This window comes from Choloepus didactylus, chromosome 9, assembly GCF_015220235.1.
Source record: "Choloepus didactylus isolate mChoDid1 chromosome 9, mChoDid1.pri, whole genome shotgun sequence".
Classification (NCBI taxonomy): domain Eukaryota; kingdom Metazoa; phylum Chordata; class Mammalia; order Pilosa; family Megalonychidae; genus Choloepus; species Choloepus didactylus.
The window spans coordinates 9,777,560-9,801,844 of record NC_051315.1 but is presented as its reverse complement, the minus strand read 5'-3'; the positions used below and the strand labels follow the sequence as shown (position 1 = coordinate 9,801,844).

General features: G+C 40.4%; 1 protein-coding gene across 1 annotated transcript in view; it reads left to right on the top strand.

The window, feature by feature from the left end:
• Positions 1-24,285, top strand: part of CNTNAP5 (contactin associated protein family member 5) — an 860,113-nt gene that overhangs the window by 361,769 nt on the left and 474,059 nt on the right. The window contains 2 exon segments of the mRNA XM_037849799.1: positions 3,125-3,272; positions 23,894-24,097. Of these exon segments, the coding sequence (XP_037705727.1) occupies positions 3,125-3,272; positions 23,894-24,097 (352 nt within the window).

The window sequence follows — 24,285 nt, the reverse complement described above, 5'->3', positions numbered from 1 at the left end:
CTATTTTCTATTTCCCCTGAGATTTCTCCTTTGACCTATGTTACTTAGAAGTATGTGTTATCAATTGGATCAATTTAAGCTTACCATCTTGCTATTTCTTTTTTTTTTTAATTTTCTCTTTTATTTGCTCCTTTGCTTCTCCTTTCTTGACTTATTTTCAGTTCATTTGTTAAATTTTTAAGGTTTTTTTTTTTTTTGAGTATTCCACTCATAATCTTCTGTTGGCTTTGTGGCTAAACATTGTTTAATTTTTATGCATCCTTAAATTATCAATATTTATCATTTATTTTACCTTCCATTCTTTGTAATATTTTTTGTTGACATATATTTTACTTTTAAATATGTTATAAACATCACAATATATTATTATTTTCCCCTTCAAACTGTGAATTGAATTTTAAAATGTCTCAGAAAAGAAATTAAATCATATTATATTTACCCACATATTTATCATTTTTATTGTTCTTCTTTCCTGAACAATGAAAATTCTATCTGGCATATATTTCTTCAGCCTGTAGAAATTTTCCCTCCATTTTGTAGCATTGGAGTCTACAGGAAACAAATTATCTCCACTTTTGTTTATATGAAACTGTATTTATCTTTCATGTTTGAAAGATATTTTTGCTGGGTATAGAAAGATAGCTTGACAGTTTCTTGCTTTCAATATTTTCAGTCACCATTGTTTCAGATGAGAAGTCAGCTGTCATTCTTGTGGTTTGCATATATATATTCAGCAGTTGAGCTGGTTTGGGTGGAGTGGTGGCTTCAATCCATCCAATGGGGCCTCAGAATTCAAGCACCATGAGGCTAAGTGGCCTTTTCTTGCTTGTCATCCCAGCATACAGCTTGCTGAATAGCTAACTGGCTGATTGTCTTTGATCTTAGTAAGGGCTTGGTTGCAGCTTTGTTTAGATTCAGTTCACTTCTAGCTCCCAGTGTTTTCAAGTTGAATTTAGGCTGGTAGCTCCAAGTAAGCCCTATGACCAAACATTGGTAACTTAAAGATCTCAAAATTGTGAGACCTCAGGTTGGCTTGGACTCAAACATGTAAAACTATGAAACTGCCAATGATATGGCTCTAAGATAATAGGACTGTGAGACTGTGAGACTTTGAGATCAGGAGATTTCAAGACAGTGAAGTTCAGAAAGATTGAGTAACTTGTTGACAATGCCGCACAATAGTGCCAGGATGCTTCTTCCTTTGATTGAAAATCCAGAATTCTTTCCCTTCACCGCATACACTCTGTGAGCTAAAAGACCCTATAAAGGATTCCCAGCCCACAAAATACACCTTGTATATGGAATTATGCAGTCATGATTTCAATATTTTTAAAGATGTATTCAGTCTACAGATTGCACAGATCCCATGAGAAGCACCCACTCACTCTCAGTATAGATAAGTTTCTCTTGTAAGTTTGGGTTAGAAAAGTGATGTTATTGATCCAGAGATTTCATGGCCTAGGGAATTGGGATATGGCACTCATAATAAAGAAGAAATCCAAAGTACTGAATAGATGGCTACTAGTTAGGCAATAGAAAATATGAAATACCTTGAGAACACAAAAATGAAAAATCCCAAAATCATACCCCACCCCCACCAAAGACATATGAACACAAATAATTGAAAAAAAGTACTAAACTCCATAAGGAGGAACCCTTCCAAGGTGAGCAAGGGACAGAGGACAGTTTCATACCTGTGCCAGTTGCTAAAGTTGGGGGATAGGGCACATGGAAGAACTCGCCTGCCATGTTGTCTTTATTGTTGTTTGGATGGGGAGAAAATGGCCAAAACTTTGACACCTCTGTGGGTTGGAAAGCTGGATTTGAATCTTGAGAAGTACTACACACTAAGACTATCATCTCTACCAAGTTATCCTCTTACAGGAGTGTTTTCCTGCAGGGAGACATTTACAGGGGTAGCTGTAAAGAAGCATTGCCTTTTCCTATGCCACTTTGTGATACATCATAGTGACTATATCAAATTCCTTTTGTCATAATTATTAGCTGGTGACTGTTTTATGTGTAGCAGAAGTGTCAGAGATTGTTCAAGTTACCCTAGAATACAGGCATCGTGAGGATAAAATCAAGGTTAAAGTTGAATCTTTGAAAATGTATCCCAATATCTAGACAAACTCCTTTCCTTGGTGCCCACTTTGGCCATTTGAAAAACCAACTGATCTTCTTGTTATTGGTTGGCTTTTCACTACACATTTGCAAGCATCCTTTATCCGTAAGTTCTTAAGGTTGAAAGGAGGCCGATGATGAGTTGTAATGAAGTGAGTAAATCAGCATGCAAGCTGAGATCCTATGTTAAACATTAGGTATGAGCCTGCGAATTTGACTGTAGAACAATCTCTTCCCCAGAAATCAGTCCTCCAAATAAAAACTATAATGCATAATTTTAGTGGGCCAAATAGCTCCCATTCTGTGTGTTCTTTTGCTTAAACTCCATAAGGAAATATGGAAATGAACTACATGTAAATCTGTGTCTCAAGTTCTCCCTCCAGAAACAATTAACAGTGGGATAGTTGAAGAGTGTGGGGCTGAAGATAAAGCATGGACTTTAGAATAGGATAAGCTTGGAACTGAATCACAGACCAATTACCAAGTCACTGGGTGATTTGGAGAACTTTTTTTCCTCCCTCTTTCTCTCTCTAACCTTCAGTTTTTATCTGTAAAATGGTGATAATGATCATGGAAAGTGCTTAACACAGTGACTGGGCTCAATTAATGGTAACAATTACTTCAGTAAAGCCTTTCCTTCTAAGAGGAAATTGTCAGTTATCTCTCACCCCACAGTAATTATGAGTGATCGAACTTCATTGTAACATTTAATTGGCAAAGCTAACTTTTAGGTGTCATGTCTTATGGCTAGCTAGGATTGTTTTATTCAAAATTCCCTTGGGGGTAATTATTTCTCAAAGAATGATGTATAGTATTTCAGTTAAAAAAATACAACACATACTGCAGCATTTCTACCCAAGTCAGATTTCATTGGTAATATCTGAGATATTCCAGGTTTTCTCTGAAAGAGGAGGAGCATATGTGGATTTCCACTGATGTTCCTTGAGCTCTGAAAGAGGACAGTGTCTCCAACCTCATGGGGCAACTTTTCTCTCTCCAGACCTTTGCAGGAAATATGAATGCAGACAGCGTGGTGCACCATAAGCTACTGCACTCGGTGAGGGCCCGCTTCATCCGTTTTGTGCCCCTGGAATGGAATCCAAATGGAAAAATTGGCATGAGGGTCGAGGTCTACGGATGTTCCTATAGTAAGTACCCACGAAAAGCGTCTAACCCGGGTATCTGTTCGTGAATGACATTATCCATGATATCTGCTCATCTATGTTGATCTTGACAATCACCTTATTTTAAAGTCATTTGATGGCTTTAACAGCACAGACAAATTTGAAAATGTACAGCTCAACTCAGAGGTAGGGAACGTTTCTTCTGTTTGGTGGTGGAGAATTTTGGAGATGGTAGGCGATAAGTTCTTACCAAAAAAAATTCAGAGTTAAGGGCTCTTAGAGTTTGAGCTGCCATTTGTCCTTTCTAGTAAAGAAAAATTTAAGTTCAGTTCTTCTCCAGAAGTGAAGTGAGGTATTGTAAAATCCTCCTGTTCCCCAGGACCTAGGGGAAAAAATTCTCTTTCTTCACTTTTTCTAGAAGGAGGAGGAGAAGGAAATTTTTCCAGTATAAACCATGGAATACTTCTACCCTGGAATATGCTAGCCACCCATGGTCTGTGAGTTGTTTGCACTGAATTTGAAAGTAGAGTTTCATCTTGCATATAAGGAAAGTTGTAAGTATGAGTAGAACAGGCTGTCTCTTCTAGAATAAGGTCAAAGATTATGCAGGGAATGTTCCCATTCCTGTAATTCTCCTCTATAGCCTTGATATTAAAACCTAAAATTGCATCATAATAAGTTATTTTTCTTACTAAAGCAGAGGCATGGTCCTGTTTATATGCTAAAACCTTATGACCCCTAATAGATAAACACACTTGGTCACTAACAGTTTAAAATAAATTAATTCCCATCTTTGGTTTAAGATGTGCCCAAAGGGTTACATGCTTGTACTGTTTTCCATAGTGTGGTCAGCTGACTGCCTGTAGCAGAATCATTTGGGGTGTCCCTTAAAAAGTTATTGCCCTAGAGCCCATGCCCTACTTACCAATTATATCTGGGGAATGGGGATCTAGAAAGCTGGGGACGTGGGTAACAAGCTCCCCCAGATAAACAACTTGTGAAAGGATTACCTTTCTCTTGGATAAGCACTTTCAGAAAGAAAATATTTTGGAATACATATATCAGAAAACTATTAGGGTGGCAAGGGACTGCCAACCCCACTATCCCTTTCACCACCAGGCTTAGAAACCTCAATGGATATCTGCTTCCTTCCCAGGTTCTTCTGTGCATCCAGATTCTCCTGTTACCTCTTCTCTTGATAATAAGTTGTCATGTCTAGGAGGTTTATTTTTAAATGCAACATGAAGCATTCATGCTGAAATAAAATTTGTATTTCTATTATTGCTCCAGACCTCCATTTTGGCCTAATAATCCTTATTACCGTGTAACTTTCCCACATAATTTAATTTTCTCCCAAGTCCTAAGAGTTGTACTCATTTCAAATGCCCACTGTTCACACACTATGATATTGCATAAAGATTCATAGAATCAAGTTACTTTATGGAATATAGAGTTAGAATTTTGAGCCTTTTTTTTTTTTTTTCTGGGAGTGGGGTACTGGATCCCATGGAGAACCTAATGACAGAGAGGGGAACTCTCTTCAGAAAAATGTCCATAGTTACTTACACATTTTCCTACAATATCAAAATGTTCACAGATCTGCTAAAGCCGGTCCATGAACCAAGAACTGCTGACTTTGTGGTAGCCCAGTCCCACCTCTCTCCGTGTACACTTACCCCTCTAAGGGGCTAAATTGCCTTCAGATTAATGGTTCTACATTTCTAGTGATGGGAACTCAACCACCTTGGGGGGTTCGTGGACACAGAATGGTCTTTTTTTTTTAAAATACACAAACTTTAATATGGGAACTTTATTATGAACCAAACTTCACATGCAAAGTTAGAATAGCAATTATACTTAAAATTACCTCATTAAAAAGTTTAATTGCCATATTATAGATATGTACCATTGAAACTTCCATGAGAGAGAGAGCTTGCTTGCTTCCGTCTCACTGCAGGTGATCCCAACTGGTCTCAAGACTGTGATCATCAGTTTCATGTGTCAGCTAGGCTAGGCTAGAGTCCCCAGTTTTTTAACCAAGCACTAATCTAGGTGTTGTTGTGAAGTTATTTTGTGGATGTGATTAACGTCTACAATCAGTTGACTTTAAGTAAAGGATGTAATTTGGATGGACCTGATCCAATCAGTTGAATGCTCTTAAGAGTAGAGTTGAGGTTTCCCTGAGAAAGAGTAACTTCTACCTGTGGGCAGGAGCTTCACCTCCTGCCTGAGAGTTCCAGCCTGCCCTTCCTGATGGCCCGCCCTATGGATTTTGGGCTTTCCTAGTCAACCCCCATAATCACATAAACCAATTCCTTGCAATAAGTCTCATGAAACATATACACATATACACATGTACATAGACGTATACATATGCATAAACACCTACATGCATACATGTACTGGTTCTGTTTCTCTGGTGGAACCTTGACTAATATAGACCCATTGCTATATAGAAGAAGGTACTTCAATAAGAACACCAGTGACCTCCAGGAAGCCAAATCCCATGGGCCCTTCACTTTTCACATTTCATTCAATATCTCAATAGCATTTGGCTCAATTAACTACTTCCATATTTTAAAACCCAACTTTTCTTTCTACTCCACTTGTTATCCCTACTTATTCTCAGACCCTGGAGTTAGATTTCTACTCCTTTCCATCTACACCCTTAACTGAATTTGTAGAGTTCCATAAATTTAATGCTGGTGACCCCCACATCTGTTTCTCCAGGACTGACCTCTTTAAATATATATATGCAATTGCCTACTTGGTATCTTCACTTGAAAATATAATTAATATCTCATATTGAATCCAATAGAAACAGAACTCTTTGTGACCATTCCCTGAACCACCTGCTCATTTCCATCTTGCCCATCTCGGCAATGGCATCATGATCTGTCCACTTGCTAGAGCAAGAGCCTAGCAAGGTGCTTTGTTTCCCACTTTTCAGTAACTCCTATTCCTATGCAACCTATCGACAGTTTTTATTAACTCAACCCATTGGAACTTCTGCCAAAGCATATCTTAGATAGTCATAGTCCTTCTACCTTTATGAGAAAAAGCCTCTGGAAGTACTCACCTTAAATAGTTCTCTGCCTGGAGTTCCTGCTTCCATGTCACAATCCACCCCCCTCCCCAAACTATTTCCCACAAGGTAGTCAAAGTGATCTTAATAATAATAAATTAATCATGTCCCTCCCCTGCCCATTTCACTTAAAATGAAATTGAGATTCCTTACTGGCATTTAATGTTTCCTCATCAAATGTTTCTTATCTACCTCTTCTACGTCATTTTACTTCTCTTTGGCCATATGCACTTTCTTACTGTTCCAAAAACATGCCTTTTTCTACCTCAGGGCCTTCGTGCTTTCTGTTCTCCAGAATTTGCATCATTGGATCCCCTATACTGGTACTTGGAAGCATTTTTTATAATTGCGTTTCATCAATTCATTGTGTGGTGGTTTGATGTCTGTGTACTACAACTAAACTGTAGGCTTTGCACAGGCAATAGGTGAGCTCCCTTCACACATCCCTGGGCTTTTCATGGTGTTGAGTGCATAGTACACTTTCAGTAAGTGTTGGTTGAATGATTGACATTGCTGCTAGCCTAGTATGCAAAAAGCATGTAAATAAAACGTGGAAGAAGGGAATATATGAGTCCCAATAGAAATCTTTAAAGGCGATAGAGGAAGCAAAGAGGAGAAAGTAAGCAAGTGTTGCTGTTGGTATCAGAAAGAATCAGACAGCATCAGCCACCTCAGTGGAGTCTAGAAATTTCCCGGCACCAAGGGAAGCAGGGGGAAAGCCTTATGGCTTTGTCATGCTTAGTGCATATGAGACAAGGAAGGAGAAAGTATGAAATGAAGGTATTTGCCAAGCTCTGATCTTGCATTTCCTATGCTGTCTGCACCTTCTTTCATTACCTTAAAATAGAATCCATGTGGCCTTCAAAAGTAAAGACATTTATGATATGATATAGCCCTTTCTAACTTTTTGGGTTTAATTCCCCTCTTAATAAAATATACTCTTTCCAGTTTGGAAAGCAGTCTCCTTGTTGGAGAGTCCAAAGTAGACTCACCAGTTTGGGTGACTTTCAGTCAATATTGCAGTCTTCTCCAAAAAGGAGGTTTAGGTTTAGTTTGGTTTATCCCCTTTCTTTTTTTCTCCAAACCTGTCTTAAAAAATCTCATACCTGCAGATTTCTTTGCAAGCCCCTCAGTCTTCAAGTCACTCGTTTCTGGCGATTCTTCTTTCTACATGCCTCAGCCAATCTACTGCTGCCAAAATTCAGCCTCCATATTTCCTCACCTTCAGAAGCTGCTCTGATGATCCCTGTGCTTCCAAGAACTTTCTGAAATGAGCATTTGGCTCATTTCCATCAATGGCTCCTCATAGCCATTGGAAGAACCCACACTTCTGAAATGCTTTTGTGCTTCCCCCTACTTTGATTTCCTACATTCCCCCCATCCCATATTCACTTCCAATACATGCACTACCCCAGTTCCCTGTGTGGACAGTGAGTCTGTGCCCTGATCTTATGCATTCACATTTGTTTCTGGCTTTGTCTGAAATGTCCTCCTTCTCCTCCATCAGGTTGACCCCTAGCGGTCATTCACCTCTTGGCTCACGCACCACCTACTTTTAAAGCACTCCTTGTCATCCTGACCTCTCCTTTATGTTTTATGCTTTAATCCTAGGTCTCATCTTGTTATATTCAGATTACTAGTTGTTACCCTGCCTTTCTCCAATCTGCTCTGTAAAGGTGGGGACCTTGAGCCGTCTCTCTGTTCCTGGGACCTAGGTCAATGTCTGATACTTACTATCAGTTCAGGGAATATTTAGTGAGTGATTATTTATTTTATTGGACCTGGGATTAGTCATCCTTACTTATGCTTGCACTTTTTAATTATATTTTTGAAAATTCAGTATTATTTCAAATGGGGGAACCTCCTTTTACAGATATGTGTACATATCTGTATTATAGGTCCTAAACATTATAAGTTTATCAGAATGTTCCTTATACATGGTTTTCTCTAAATACCTCACATTTTTTCTCATTGAATAATTAAAATTTTTAAGGTTGCAATTCCCATACTGAAGGTGTTTGGAGCTTCCTAAAGCCTATTCAGGTATATTCTGTTTTAGAATGTCTAGGAGTAAAAGCATGCCTCTATTTTCTCTAAGTTTTCTATTTTTTATGTATTTTTGTCTTCAATTGCCTTCATTCCCTCTTGTAAATGCCAGGATTACCTGATATATTGTGCTGAAGTTCCTGTTGCTTCCGTGTCATGAGGACGGTCACAGTGAAGTCTAGCATAAAAGATTCCTTTTGTGTGCTCAAATGTGTGCAGCAAACAACTGATCAGAAGTTAAAAGATGAACCTTCCAGAGATGTTTTTAACTTCTTTAAGCCTTTTTTCCTCAACTATAAAATGACAGTGATTGTGACTTTACACAAATAATGTGACAATTTAATTTTATATATAAACTATTTAACAGATTGATTATACCTAGTAAATGACAGCAATTACTAACATAGGTGTATATTTACAGAGGAAATCCCTCTCTTGCCACTATAAGTTGCCTCTTTGGGAAGCATTAAGCATATCCTGCAATAGGGAAGGGATATGTGGTATGATTTCAGAATGATAAGCCTTTGTCCTCTCCCTTTTCCCACATTCCCCTATTTTCTACTAAGCTTCCCTGACTCCCTCAGTCCAGGAATTTGCATTTGGTACTGATGATTGTTAGGAAGATGCATATGAGGCTTTCACTTGCTTGGCCACAAGGCCGTCTCTCAGATTCTCATCAGGGTCTGCAGTTGTCAACATTTCCTTTGTCTTATGTTCTGGGAACTCACTTCCTACCATTTCCGGGGTCTCTTATCCCACAGTGAGATAAGATTCAGTCCCCAGCTGCAATCTACAAAGGCCCGAACACACATGGCTTTATCATATTAAAGATATTACTAATAAGTAACTCCATGGAGTGCTCATGGCAAACCAAGAAAAGTTTAAAATTCTTACAGATATTGAGAACAAGTTTCTTGCTGTATTTTAAGGATCTTTTGTCTACTATGTGCCTCCCATATACTAATATCTAGATAATCAAGCCTTTGCATGCTGCCACATTATTTCCTTATAAGAAGTATGGACACTGCTTCCATTACAGTTTTTCCCTTATGTCATCTCTCTTGCTATCTGCACTGTCTGATTCTTCAGTTTTACATGGGTGTTTTCTATCTCTTAATTTTAAGATTGATTAGTCATTGGCCACACATGTTCTTATTGGTGAACCAAGTAAATAAAGGGCATAGATTCTATTAGGTCTTTGTGTTGGTGATAGAAAGATATACATCAGAAATAAATATACCAATAGAGAGTTGGGTAAAATAATGAATCTAATATAGAGAATATTTGAGAAGAAGAGATAGGGAGATGAGGAGAACCATCTCAGCTGGGGTTAAAGGAGACCCCTCTTGGAGGAGAGAGCTAGTATCTTCCCCATTGATGGCACCTTTTCCTTCATTATATATTGTTATTAGTAATACCATCAGCATCACATCACCACCATCATCATCATCATCATCATCATAATCATCACCATCATCATCACCACCATCATCATCATCACCACCATCATCACCATCACCACCACCATCATCATCATTATCATCATCACCACCACCACCATCATCCTCATCATCACATCATCATCATCGTCATCATCACAATCAATGTCTAGCCGCTTTAACAAGGCACATCATACCAGGTGGTTTGAAACAACAGAAATTTATCGCCTCACAGTTCTGGAGCCTAAAAACTTTAAATCAAGCTGTCAGCAGGGACATGTTCCATCTGGGACCAACAGAGAAGAATCCTTCCTAGCTTTTCTTAGCTTTGGGTATTTGCCAGCAATCCTCAGCATTTCTTGGCTTATAGAAACATCACTCTAATCTCTGCCTCCTTCATCTTCACATGGCTTTTCCCAAGTACTTATCTGTCTCTCCTCTCCTCTTCTTATAAGGACACCATTCATATTGGAGAAGCGCCCACACTGCTCTAGTATGACCTCATCTTAATTTAACTAATTCCATCTGTAACATTACTATTTTCAAAAACTTCAGTGTATCTTTTGGGAGGGCACAAATTCAATGTATAACAACCATTATCAGTATATCTCACCTTGCAATTTAGAATGCACAATATTATGCAACAGACACTCCAAACATTGCAACAAACTTTCAAGAAAGAAATTAGTATTCCTATGCATTATACAAACGGAAACAAATTTATAAAGGTGAGGTAACTTTCAGAAAGTTAAGTAATTTGCATCCCTAGTCAAAGATTTCTTCTGAGAGCTCAAATTCATATTCATTTGCCCAACTGCTATCTCAATTTGGTTATGTCATAAATATCTCAAATTTAACGTATCCCCCGAGAAACTCTTAATCAACTTGTACCTTGCAACGTACTCAATATCATCTTCCTGTACTTTTCTCCGTCTCAAAAAATACTATAAATCCCAAACCAGAACTTAGAGCCTTCCTTGAAATCTCCCCTCTCCCTTACTTCTCACAGTAAATCCATCAGCAAATTCTGGCAGTATGACTTCCAAAAACCATCACAAATATGTCCATTTCTTTTTATCTTCTTAGTGACAAACCTCATTCAGTTACCATCTTGAATCTCTTGAAATTCTTACTGAGCAACCCACTGTCATTCATCCCTTTTTTCAGTCCATTATCCCTGCTCTAGCCAGTAAGATTATCATAAAATAGAGTCAAGCCACTGTCTGATGTAAACCTTCCAGTGGTGTCTACCTGCACTGAGGAACAAATCTAAAGTCCTGTGTGTGATGCTCAGGTCCTGCAGGGCCTGGCCTCTGACAGTCTTACCAGCCTCTCCAGCCAGCAATGCCTGCCTCCCCATCAGGGCTAGAGCCAGATGGCCCTCTGTCCAGCAATCAGCCATGACAAGCTCTTTTTCAACTTAGGGCCCTTGTGTATGCTCTTCCTTCTATCGGGAAAGGCCCTCCCCTACATCCCAACTCCACCTTCCCCCGCACAACCCCTAATCAAGCCTCAGCATGAGTATTTCTCAAAGAGATCATGATTAATTTCCTGATTTAAATTAGTTTTATTCTTGTTTTTCTACCTTAGAACACACCATTTATCTTTTCACAGCATTGATCACCAAATATATATATGTATGATTTTATACATATATATCACTAAATATAAACATATATACACATACATACTTTACTTGTGAGTTATCTCTCACTTACCAGAGTATGAGCTCCTTAAGCACAAGGTTCATATCTACTTAGATACCCAGTTCTCAGCATAGGAAAAGGCTCATTTCAACTAATAGCAATTGAATTTGTTGAATGAACAGACCGCCCCAAAGATCCACAACCTGGGGGCTTCCAAGACAGGCTTTGAACCCAGTGCTATTTCCTGTAACCATGGATTTTCCACCATGCCCTGTAAGTGGCAAGGCATCTAAAAGTGCCATCTGACATGGGGACATTTTGTTGGAGGGAAAACACCATAATTGATCCACAAGACTCAAGTCATAATCGATTCAAAAGAGTCACTTCAGCAATTTCTTGATTTTAAGATGCTCCAGGGACAAGTTGCTACTGAGCTAACACACTGCCTCCCTTCTCTCTTCACCTTTGTCTCAACCTTAACTATGCATAAGAATCACCTAAGAATATATATATATATATATGTATGTATGTGTGTATGTTTGTATGTATGTGTGTGTGTGTGTACATATATATATATATTTTTTTTTATCTACCTACTCTGGCCGCACACCAACGAAATCCTAATTTCTGGGTAGGGGCCCTGGCATAAGAAGTATTTGTTGTTGTTCCACATGATTCCCATGCAGAGCCAGAATTTAAAACCTTTGTTTCGAACTCCTCTTCTTACATAATTCTGAGGGTCAGTTCATTCTTAGACTGCACTGCACTTTGATACCTGTGATGGATCATCTTAAGGATTCTCAATGAAATCTAAAACCTTTTAAAGGCAGTCTAGAGTACTGTTAAACTGAAGGGCTCTGGATTCAAACCAGCAGAGATGGAAATCTGGCTTTGCCACCTACTTGTTGTGTAATCTTGGGCAATAATAGGTCCACTGTGGACTCCAGTCTCCTTTTCTATGAAAGTAGAGTTAAAATAAGCCTACTTCAACAGATTTGTTGTGACAATGCAAAGACAGAACACATGTAAATTGCACGGAATAGGGCTCGTCATACGGTGTGCACCCAAAGAGTGTTGGATAAAGACAGCATATTTGTCTTGATCTGATATTTCAGCTGGTCACCAACTTCTAAGGCCACATCCTTCCTGTGACTCCAGGGAAGGAGGTTAACTTCTCTCCACACCAGGTCCCAAAGGGCAGTCTGGATACGGTAGATTTGTGGTTTTCTGTCTGGGGCTTCTATTTGAATTTCTTTAAATATGGGGAACTAATTAATTTTAAAAACCATTATAAATTCTGAGAAAGTGTAATGATCTGTCAGACTTCCCAATCTCATTAAGAGTTACAACCTTCATTTGATTCCTCAGATAACCTCCTTTCCACATAAGACCTTGATCCTATTTGGTTAATTAATGCCGAGCTGTGCAGTCCAAAATTCATCGGCTTCAGCATTGAAGCGATAGTCTCACTCCCCAAATAAATCTTTTTTGTCATCCCAGCTTTCAGCTTCCCTCTTTGTTTTTGTTCTCATCATCTGGGTCGTTTGTCATGCATCGTAGAGACCGTGGAGTTGTAAATCTCTTCTTAGGTGTGCTCAGACCCATATGTCCTGTCATGGGGAACCACAGAAGGACTAGTTTATAGCTGTGTGCACCCTGCAGTGATAGAGGGGCAGAATGGAAGTAAGAAAGGCTTCAGGATGAATTTAGAATCTCACTTTGGAAATGACAGTACTTTAGATCTGGAAAAACCTCCAAGACCATTCTTTGCAATTCCTTCAATGTACAGATAGGTTACCTGAGACCCAGAAACATCTTATAATGAGGTTCTACAAAGAAGGGGATCTGCCTAGCTTCCTTTCCGTAAGTTCTTATAAGAATGGCAGATAGATCTCTTCTATGAAGTGACAAATGTGCATACATACGTGCAATAAAAAAGCGTTAGCTAAGTTTAAATCTGTGGTTCGCTGTCTTAAATCAATGGCTTATTTAGAACTTTCTTGATTGATTGAGGATCTCAAGAATCCTTCTTTAACCAATAAATGATATTCAATAGCTCCCTCTCTGCTAGGCTTTGGATATATAGAAATGACTATGACAATATCTGCCTGTCAGGAATCCACAGACTATCAGAAGCTATAGAAGGCAGACAAATAAGTGCTAGTAAATGCAGGGGTTAAGCGAACCAAGACTTTTGTGAAGCCAGCAAATGCGAGGAAACTCCCCAGCTAACCATTTTTCCTGATGAATTAATGCCCAGCTGCCCAATGTGTTTTGACTGTTCATACCACTCCAATGCCCATAACCCGTATGCTAATGGTGGTGATTTTAAAAGAAACCTTAAAAGGGAAAAGGACCTACTAGTTAGATCAACCACTTTATACACCAGTGGGTTTCCACACAAATGTCAAGGCCTCAGCCCCTTATAGTTTGTTTTACATTTACTCTCTGCTGAAATGGTCACTGGAGTGATTTACATTATCCCCCCACTGGCCTCTAACACCAAATTCCTTAAATTGTGCCCAGGTAGGATCATTAGTGAGGAGTGTTTAATTTCCCCCAAACAAAACAAATGAACAAAAAAACATGATGAGTCTTTTTATCAAAAAATATCAACTAACATAAGGGAGAAAAATAGTAGCTCCCATCTCAGATTTGGATGCTGTTATTTAAATGTCTCTTATAGCACAGCCACCGTTTAGGAGAATGAGTGTGTGTAGTTGCTGAAGACCACCGACAATTGTATGAAGCAAATAAGAGCCATTCATAATTGTATTACAGCATTTTCAAGACAAGGATTGGCCTTTGCCTTCGTCTCTCCTATCCCTCTGTGAAATTGTGAATAGCTTGTGAAAATGAATTTGTGAAAGATCACCCTCTTCACGGAATTCTTTGTTAACCTGTGTGCACCTTAGTGGGGGGCAATGATCGCTCCCTTATTTCCCACCCTGCCCCTTTTACTTTTTACTGTCCATATGCCCCTGCCTGCTGTATACAGTAGTGCAGTCTTGTTATCCATGATCAGTTATTAACGGCTCCTCTTTACATTCCTGCAAGCCCCTATCTGGTTTATAAGTTACACGAACACCATACTTATGCTTCCCCTTTATCCACTACAGTCCTCCAAAGTGATGCATCTGTTGTGTCAGTGTTGTGGGGCCTGTGTCCCTCTGCCCCATGGCCTGTGTCTCAATCATCTTGGCCTCTCAGGCTCAGCACAGTTCCTGAAAAGAGTTCAGAATATCCCCAACACCTTCCAATTACCTTATGAGTAAATGAACGAAAGGATTTCTTCCACTTTGGGAGGTCACTAGTGTTAATACATTATTTTGGTGCAATCGTTTGTAGTTAGTGAACAGTGTATCGGAAGTACACATTTTAAGTCTTCTCAGAGGTATCTACACCTCTAAGATACACAAAAAACCCAGAAGATAAGTCACGTCAGACTGTCAGGGCCAAAACCCATGCCTGCTATGGTTAGGACTAGAATGCAGAGTTTTATTCTATTTTATTTGTATTTTGGCCATTTTTATGTTGCCATCTTAAGATCTACCCTGTTTTTTTAAAACCGATATCATACCTAAAAATGTCAGAAAGTTTGTAAGAAAAGCCACTCTTAGCTGTTGTCCCAGGTAGCTTGGGAAACTTTCCTCATTTTCATGGTTTATCTAAGGTTATCAGGAGTGTCTGATATGCTCTGAACAGCCAGAGAATTGGTGGCAAATCTGTGCAAATTTGAGCTGACTGTGGGAACGTCTGTGGTTTATGGATTGCTTAGTAAAAGCCCTGGAGTCTTTGGTGCAAGTGTATGGTCTGAATAATAATCATTTTTCTTATACAACATATAATGAGATAAGCTTCAAAATGCAATTGTACTGAAAATTATGTTTATGGGGAACAGCCGAAGAGTCCGAGTGGGACTAATTGTCTCGGGGTGAATCGATACTCTCTCCTGTCAACTTTGAGCTTCGGCTTACTGGCTTGTGAGAAAATAGTCTCTGTGTTAGGCACCACACAAGAGCCCTCTCAGCTCACTTGGGGATTCGAGCTCTGAGTCTTTTATTCAGTGGAACTCTTTTTTTTTAGCTGGTTTGTTGACAAGCTACCAACATCCATCAAATACGCCATACTATGCCTCCAGACCTCTGTCTTTCTCAGAAAACAAGCTCTGACAGCTCTGTCAGCAATTTCCAGGCTGGTGGCCAGATAAAGCATGCTGGGCTTTACAGGAAGAAGTTGATGAACTGTAGGGTCTGCCCTTATCCTGGGTACTCCTTGGGTACACAATCAGACTAACCCTCATCTTCTAGAACAATCTGCCAATGTATCACCAATGTGAAATTGAATTGGGTTTATAATAGTGAGATCCTAAAATCAGATTTGAGAAAGAGGGAGAAATCTCATCCACTCCAGGAAGTAAATAACTAATAGCTGGATTCTAGACCATAGGCATTATAGAAGAAATAAGTACCTGTGATGAATTGTCACTGAATTTTAATGGCAGGAAAAAAATATATAACATTAAGATTTTACCACCTTGACAAGAGATAATGAAAGTGAACAATTCTCTGGAAAGTGGTGGGGGGTAGATTATATTGGAACATGAGCTGACCTGTGCAGATAATATAGATGGACTCCCTAAAATACGGATGGTGCTTTCTAAAAACCCAACTGACCATGCATTTATTCCCCCTCCTTTAAATACTTTAGTAAATATCTCCCCCTTGACCTTAGGGACCAGGTGAAACTCATTTCATTTTATTTTCTGCAGGGTCCCCCATCATAAGCCCCTGACACTGTTTCCCACCTCTTGAATCCCCGCTGGCGCTACCATCCTGTGCTCTAGTATAGAAGTTCTCAAACTTCAGCCCATGGCAATAACCTGGGGGTCTTGGGCACACACAGACTGCTGGGCACCCACTCACGGTCTCTGATTCTGTAATTCTGCACTGGGATCCTAAATTCTGTACCTACAACAAGCTCCCTGGCCAAGCTAGTGTTGCTGGCCTGTGGGCACACTTCGAAAACCATGGCTCCAGCAAGTCTGACTTCTTGGGGAGTCAATATCTGACCAGGCCCTTGGCTCCCCAAAAGCAGGGTCTTTGCTTTCCTGGCAATGCCCTTTTCCTCACTTCACCTCCCTGACTTCCTCTCAGCCTGCAGGATTCAGCACAGCTGTCATCTCCTCCAGGACGGCCCTGCTGACCCCCTGCAGTGAGCCAGGCACCTGTCCTCTGGGGTCCTTTGGCACACAGTGCTCACCTCCCTCCCACCGATGTGTGGGTGTGTGGGTGCTGTCTCCCAGCTTCACCCCGAGATCAGGGACCTCCACCAAGTTCATCCATTACACAGATGAGCATGGGGTCCACTGTTCTGAAAGGGCTCAATGAAGGTTTGAATTCTAGAATGTTATGAAGGAGGTGAGACCACAAATATCAACCAGGGAAGGGCACTGAAGCTTGGCGGAGCTGGTGGGAGCAGGAGGACATCACAGATCTACCTTTAAAAAGTCTCCCAGATAATTGTGCTGTTTCCCTGGCTCTCCCAGTATGTACCACTAGTCTGAGTGAAGTTGGTCTGTGAAAGGAGTGGCAAATGCCAAAAGGCAGGGAAACCAGGAAAACTCACATTGACTTTTAAGGAAAAGACAGCTCCTATTCAATATTACTTTTTCTTTACGTTGTCATCTTCTTTCTTATACACACATGTGCTCCATGTGCGTGCTTAATTTTCATGGCACAAAGCCCTTTACATTTCAAGTAAACCTTACAATGATCCCGTGGAGTTTTTTGGTCAGGGAGGGAGTTTTTGTTTTATTTTGTTTTGTTTTGAATAGACTTTAATTTATTTACAGAGGTGTAGATTTACTGAAAATCCATGCAGAAAGTACAGAATTCTTGTATATCCTTCCCTCACTACCCCCACGCAGTTTCCCCAATATTAATACCTCGCGTTAGTGTGGTATCATTGCTACAAATGATGAACCAATATGGAACATTATTATTAACTGAAACCTATGGTTTGCATTAAAATTCACTCTTTATTTTGATGTGTCTGTACAATGCAGTTTTTTTATGAGAAAAAATGTATAGCTTCAGGGCCGAGCAGCCCATCAGTTTTCATGTGCTTTCGGGCAAGACATGTGACAGAAATTCTGAGATTTGGATTCCCCAATTTATAAATGAGGAAAAAAAAAATAGAAGGACTTTGCAAGGCTGTTAAGAACATGAAATTAGGCAATATGTGCTAATTAGAACTTTTTTCCTCATGGGGAATGGATTACTTAATCCAGAGGAGGAAATATGCATGAGCCGCTTAGAGAAGCTGTGATAGAGAATGTGGAAGATATATTTAGTTCTGTCAGTTATTTTCTTGTTGCCTTTAAAACTATACTCTGAGCTAATCACATGTTTCCCCAGCCCTTTCTACCATCCATGGATTTTCCTATACTTTTTTTTCTCTTCCCTAATCTCTTTTAATATGTTTTGTTTTTGTTTTTGAATTTTTAAAGAGGATCTTTTTCAAGACACTTGTAAAACATGAAGGAAGATTTTGATGTCCATCACCAGTCCACTTATCACAAATTAAGTTTCAATGAGATAGATGATCAAGACAAAATGATTGCAATTATATCTAATGAGGAAAAAAACAAGCATGTAATGGAGCTGTTTTACATAAGAGAAAATTATTAAAACATGGGCCTTCATTATTATTCTAATTCCATCTAATCCAAGTAGGGTTGGAACACTAAGGGTTTCACAAAACCAATATGTGCATTCAGTTGGGGAAAGCTTTCATCCTTCATAAAATCTGTTTGCCCATCTGTGAAATGGCTAACACATTCTTTGTGTAACTCAATTAAGATAGAAAGGTCCAGGCTGCTTGGGTGAGTTCTCTTAGATCAGTAGTGTGTTGCTCTCATAGGAGGTTGGTGGGCTGGAGAAAACCTCCCACTGTCCTACCAGGCTAATTCCTGCTTCCTGGGGGGATGCCTCATCTCTGAGCTGATGAGCATATGTGAGTGATACAGGAACCACATCCCAAATGGCTGAGCTTGAGCCCCCAGAAGGAGTGAGAGCTCTGAGAGTGAAAGTGCAGCACACGTTTACCATCATATTTGAGGGCCAACTTGGGAGCAGATTTCAGCATCGGGCAGGGATATGGGGGGAAGTAACGACAGTGCAGTAGCACCTCCCTGAGTCACTGTGTCATTTCAGGGGTGTTTCTGGACAGCATATTGCTCCGTGCCCAAGAATGGGCTCTAAATGACTGGGAAACTGTTACACACACCTGATCCTATCCTCATGGGATGCACAGAAATATTGAAGGCTGATCTGCAAACAAATAAGGCTCTAGATTCAATTGTAAAGTGAACAATGAAGAGAATAGCTGGTAACTCAGATAGATACAAAGAGAAGGAACCCTTACAGGGAACGACCAAGTAGTCAGAGAACCAGGCAGGGAGTTTTCCAAGTCAAGAGCAGCACTGGGGAGGGAGCTCAGATCTCATAGAAGATGACTGAGTCAGACAGGTAGATTGAATCCTGGCTCTGCCACCTGCTAGCTGTGTACCTCTTCACCTCTCTGTGCCACACTTTCCTCATTTGTGAAATAAAAGTTATAACGGTGTCTTCCTAATAGGGTGGTTGGTATGGTAAATGAATTCAAACATGAAAAACACTCAGAACATTTCTGGCCTGGGTGGTGCACACTCCATAAATATCCTATCCACAGGTACATGTACACACACACACACACATAAAGAAATCACAGTGTACCTGAGATGGAAGGAGGATGGGGAGAGAGGTAGGGGATGAGGCCAGAGAGGTAGGCAGAGCCAGATTTTGAGGGGTTCTTGGAGTTTGGATTTAATTACTAATGCAAAAGAAGTTCACTGAAAGGCTTTAACAGAGGTGTAATGTGCTATTATATTTTATAAAGACAGAGAATGGAGCAGGGAAAGGTGACAAATATTGGCTCAGGGATGGCAGTTGTGAAGGTTTGCTTCATGTGACTGAAGGATACTCAACCCAAATTCTTTGTCTACTTCATACCATGCTTGCAATCTGAACCCTGTAGTACTTCCTTTGCATTGATGATGGCATGTGGGAATGAGATTTCACTGAACCCCTATGCATTTCCAGGTGCTTTTGATGGTCCAAGCTAAAATAATTCTCACAATGGCTTTGTAGGTTGGTTCCCATTAGCCCCACTGTACAGGTAGGAAAACTGAAGTTCAGAGGGATCATGAAAACAGCCCCCAACCCCAACCCCAACCCCAACCCCCCCCCCCCCCCCGGCTAGTAATGAAACCAGAATTTAAACCCAGGTCTCTGTCTCTAATGACAATTATTTTGGTGTATTTTACAGATTGGCTCTATTTCCTTTAGGTCTCCTAACAATAGAGATGTGTTTCTCAGAGGTAACTTACATCATTGAAACCTATGTCATCAATTAAGTGACTTGATTAGCTAGGCCTTTGAGGCAGTGGGATGTACATCATAACATCTGTGATGGGCAAGAGGGAGGGTAGTGGAGAGGTGAAAGGAAAGACCTGGAACAGAGAACTTTACCAAAGGACTCAGATCTTCCTGAGGAGTCCTGGTGATCAGAGATACCTTGATATAAAATGAAGAAGGTTGGGGAAGAAAAGCAGTGAAATAATGACTATAGACACAGAGACAGATAGATAGATTAGATAGATAGATAGAGAATATATATATCTATCTCTCTCTGTACACACACACACACACACACATATCATTTTAACACAAGCTTTCTTATAGCATCATTACAATCAGTTTTAAGCATGAAGGAACAGATTATTTTGCAACATTTTACAAGAGATAGTAAGTAAACAAGAGAGAGTAAGAGTTTTGGTGCTATTTCTCCCCCCAGGTAGACACTAGGCCAGCAGGAGATCTGCCCTACTAAGCAGCCTTCTCTACTAGTCTAATGCAGCTTCCAGAGTCCAAAAGGCAAATTTCATCCATGTCCATTCAGTTCGCAAAACACTGGGCAGAGTCTGCCCTGTTTCACACTCAGTGCTCAGGGCTGGTGATTTGCAGCAGGCTCAGAGTCACCAGGTGGTGAGGGAGAGTGGAGCTAGTCCATACGGTATGTGGGCAGTGACCCTAATATGGTATCTTATGGGATAAAATAGAGGGTCAAGCCAAGAGCTGTGGAACACAAACTGAGAATCTGTATCCTGTGGGCAAATGCTTCCATGAATAAACATGGAATGGGAGCTGCTCCTTGGAAGACCCACCTGGTGCTTAGTGACTCAGCACACAGGGAAATGACCACACTGGGAAGCCAAGATCTTTCTGCCCTCCCCTGCTCCAACCACACTGGCCTCCTTGCAGCTCTATGACACACCCTACCATCTAGTGCATTTTGTCCCCTCCAGGAGACACAAATTCTTCTTTCCCACATACCATTCAATGTCAGCACATTGCTCACTCCTTCTAAGGAACTCTCTCCAGATGTGTCCTGTTTGAGCTGGGTCAGTGTCCCTCTGTGTGCAGTCCTGGGATTTAGCTCAAAGAGATCAAAAGTCACTGGGTGATCGTCCACAGGTCCCAGTTCCTAACCCAGAGCCAGGCACAGGGGCGAATGGGAAGTCTTCAGACCAGGACCTGACTGCACAATGCACACCCCCTGCCAACATGGCAAATTTCAACCAGGATGCAAGAAGCTGGAACAGGGCAGAACAGAGAACTTGGGACTAATGTGACAGCCCCTTGGAAGTCAACCATTGAATCAAATAATGGAAAAGCTTCTTTAGGGTGAGCAGGTGGAGTGTCAGCCACTTCAGTGGACTGGTCAGTAGCTTGGGGCTCTCTGGTCATCCCTGTTACTACTAATACTCTTAAAGGCTAGTACTTGTTTAACAGAGTTTAACAGAGGTACTACACAGACTGCAATGCCAGAGCTTTGCATATATTATCACTTTATACTTCTAAGACTTAATTCTCATGTGTCTTCTCTGACGGATATAATTGTACCCATTTTACAGATGAACAAACTGAGTCTTAGAGAGATGAAGTTGCTTGCCCACGGAGACCCAGCTAACAAGCTATGGCCATTATATAATCATGTCAATACCATTATTCTCATTGCTTCATAATTTGTGGTGGCTTTTTGCAGGTAGCCTCCATTTGGCGCGGATCAAAGTCCAATTCAGAGGACAAGTATATGTGTATCAAAGTGATAGGGAGGGGCAGATTCTGAGAGTGGTGGGAGTTTGAGAAAATATATCTCAACTGTTTCTCTTTAGGGTTTTGTGGTACACCATCAACCTACTGCTTAGAACTCTTCATAGGAATAGGAAGGATTGGTGAAATTGTGTTTTTTTTTTTTTTTTTTTTAATTCTTCATTTTATTGAGATATACTCACATACCACGCAGTCATACAAAACAAATCATACATTCAATTGTTCACAGTACCATTACATAGTTGTACATTCATCACCTAAATCAATCCCTGACACCTTCATTAGCACACACACAAAAATAACAAGAATAATAATTAAAATGAAAAAAGAACAATTAAAGTAAAAAAGAACACTGGGTACCTTTGTCTGTTTGTTTGTTTCCTTCCCCTATTTTTCTACTCATCCATCCATAAACTAGACAAAGGGGAGTGTGGTCCTTATGGCTTTCCCAATCCCATTGTCACCCCTCATAAGCTACATTTTTATACAATTGTCCTCGAGATTCATGGGCTCTGGGTTGTAGTTTGATAGTTTCAGGTATCCACCACCAGCTACACCAATTCTTTAGAACCTAAAAAGGGTTGTCTAAAGTGTGCGTAAGAGTGCCCACCAGAGTGACCTCTCGGCTCCTTTTGGAATCTCTCTGCCACTCAAGTTTATTTCATTTCCTTTCACATCCCCCTTTTGGTCAAGAAGATGTTCTCCATCCCATGATGCCGGGTCTACATTCCTCCCCGGGAGTCATATTCCACGTTGCCAGGGAGATTCACTCCCCAGGGTGTCTGATCCCACGTAGGGGGGAGGGCAGTGATTTCACCTTTCAAGATGGCTTAGCTAGAGAGAGAGGGCCACATCCGAGCAACAAAGAGGCATTCGGGAGGAGGCTCTTAGGCACAACCATAGGGAGGCCTAGCCTCTCCTTTACAGCAACCGTCTTCCCAAGAGTAAAACCTATTGTAGAGGGCTCAACCCATCAAACCACCAGTCTCCTATGTCTGTGGTCATGTTATCAACCATCGAGGTGGGGTAGGCCAATACCTACAATTGGTGAAATTGTGTTTTTAAAACTAACTACGGTGAAAGTCTGATTTCATTTTTCTTTTCTTTATAGAATTTCAACTTTACAAAGGGTGCTTCTAGATACTTGGTCAAAAAAAAACAATTTATCATTGTATATGCTCAAGCTGATGATTTTAATTGCTTGGTGAATAATGGAAAATTGAGTTTTCCTGGATGCTTGAACTCAAATAAGACTAACCCCACCCCTCCATTCACACATTCACCATCCTCTCACCCACAGAAGATGGTATATAATGAATCTGTTTCAAGTTATAATTAAGTAGTCTCATTTTTTCCTAGTATATAAATAAATGCTCCTTGTAAAGTTCTTATAATAAAAAAGTAACAGGAGAAAGACAGTGTAAATAACACCTCCCAAATAGAAATTCTGCTAACTTATTAATCTATATACATCCAACATTTTATATATCCATGTCTATATTTACCTAAGTCATGATCAATTGACCTTACCTTTTTTTTTGCTTTAACAATAATGAATAAGCATTTTTGTTTGTAAAAATCAAAATGATATTTGTTGCCAGCATAGGATGGGATAGAAAAGATCCTGTGCATTGTCCCTCCCTGTTCAAATAGCAAGTCTTTCTCTACTGGATATTCTTTTCTACTGAATCCACAGTGAGACTCAGAATCCTTCTCAAAGCAGGGTTCCAGGAGGAAAGTACTAGTCAGTCAGAGTTGGCATAATTTATAGATAGTATCTATTTTTATCCTTAACCTTGAGCCTGACAGGAGGGGATCAATTGGCTTCAAATGTCCAAAATGAATTACTAAGGAGGATGCGACTTGAGAGATTCTTACAAATCAGGCATCTGACACAGTAGAGCCTGACATAGATGTCATGGTATTCCCACCCTGTCCCCTCAAGCAGACCTTACACATCACTAATGAAAAGCTTTTCTTCTATGTTGATGACCAGCTGGCTTCGACTCACTGTGTGGCTGTTGCTTGTAAATGAACCATCCCCCTGAATCTACATAGGTGGGTCTAATCTGTATGCTTCCCATTGATCCAGGGCATCCTGGATGTCAAGCCCGTTCCTGTGAGTTGAACAACAACTAAAGATAAATGACAGGAACACCTGTCATGGGGATATGCACTGATTTCTCTCTTCCCGTTCTCTCCTTGTGCCCAGAATCGGACATTGCTGATTTCGATGGCCGGAGCTCCCTTCTGTACAGGTTCAATCAGAAGCTGATGAGCACTCTGAAGGACGTGATTTCTCTGAAGTTCAAGAGCATGCAAGGAGACGGGGTCTTGTTTCATGGAGAAGGTCAACGTGGAGACCATATCACCCTGGAGCTCCAGAAAGGGAGGCTGTCCCTGTACCTCAGCTTGGGTAGGGTCAGGCTGTCAGCCCTTCCCTTCTAAGCTGGGCTGTGGGAAGCTCCTTTTTGTACCAGTTCACAGTCCCTAACACTTCCAGTGTGTCAGAGGGAAGTCACTGGGGCACAATCTAAGGGACATATTTTCCTCATGCAGGTTGGGGTTGAAAACGACCATATTTGAAATGTTTAAGCCATAGAT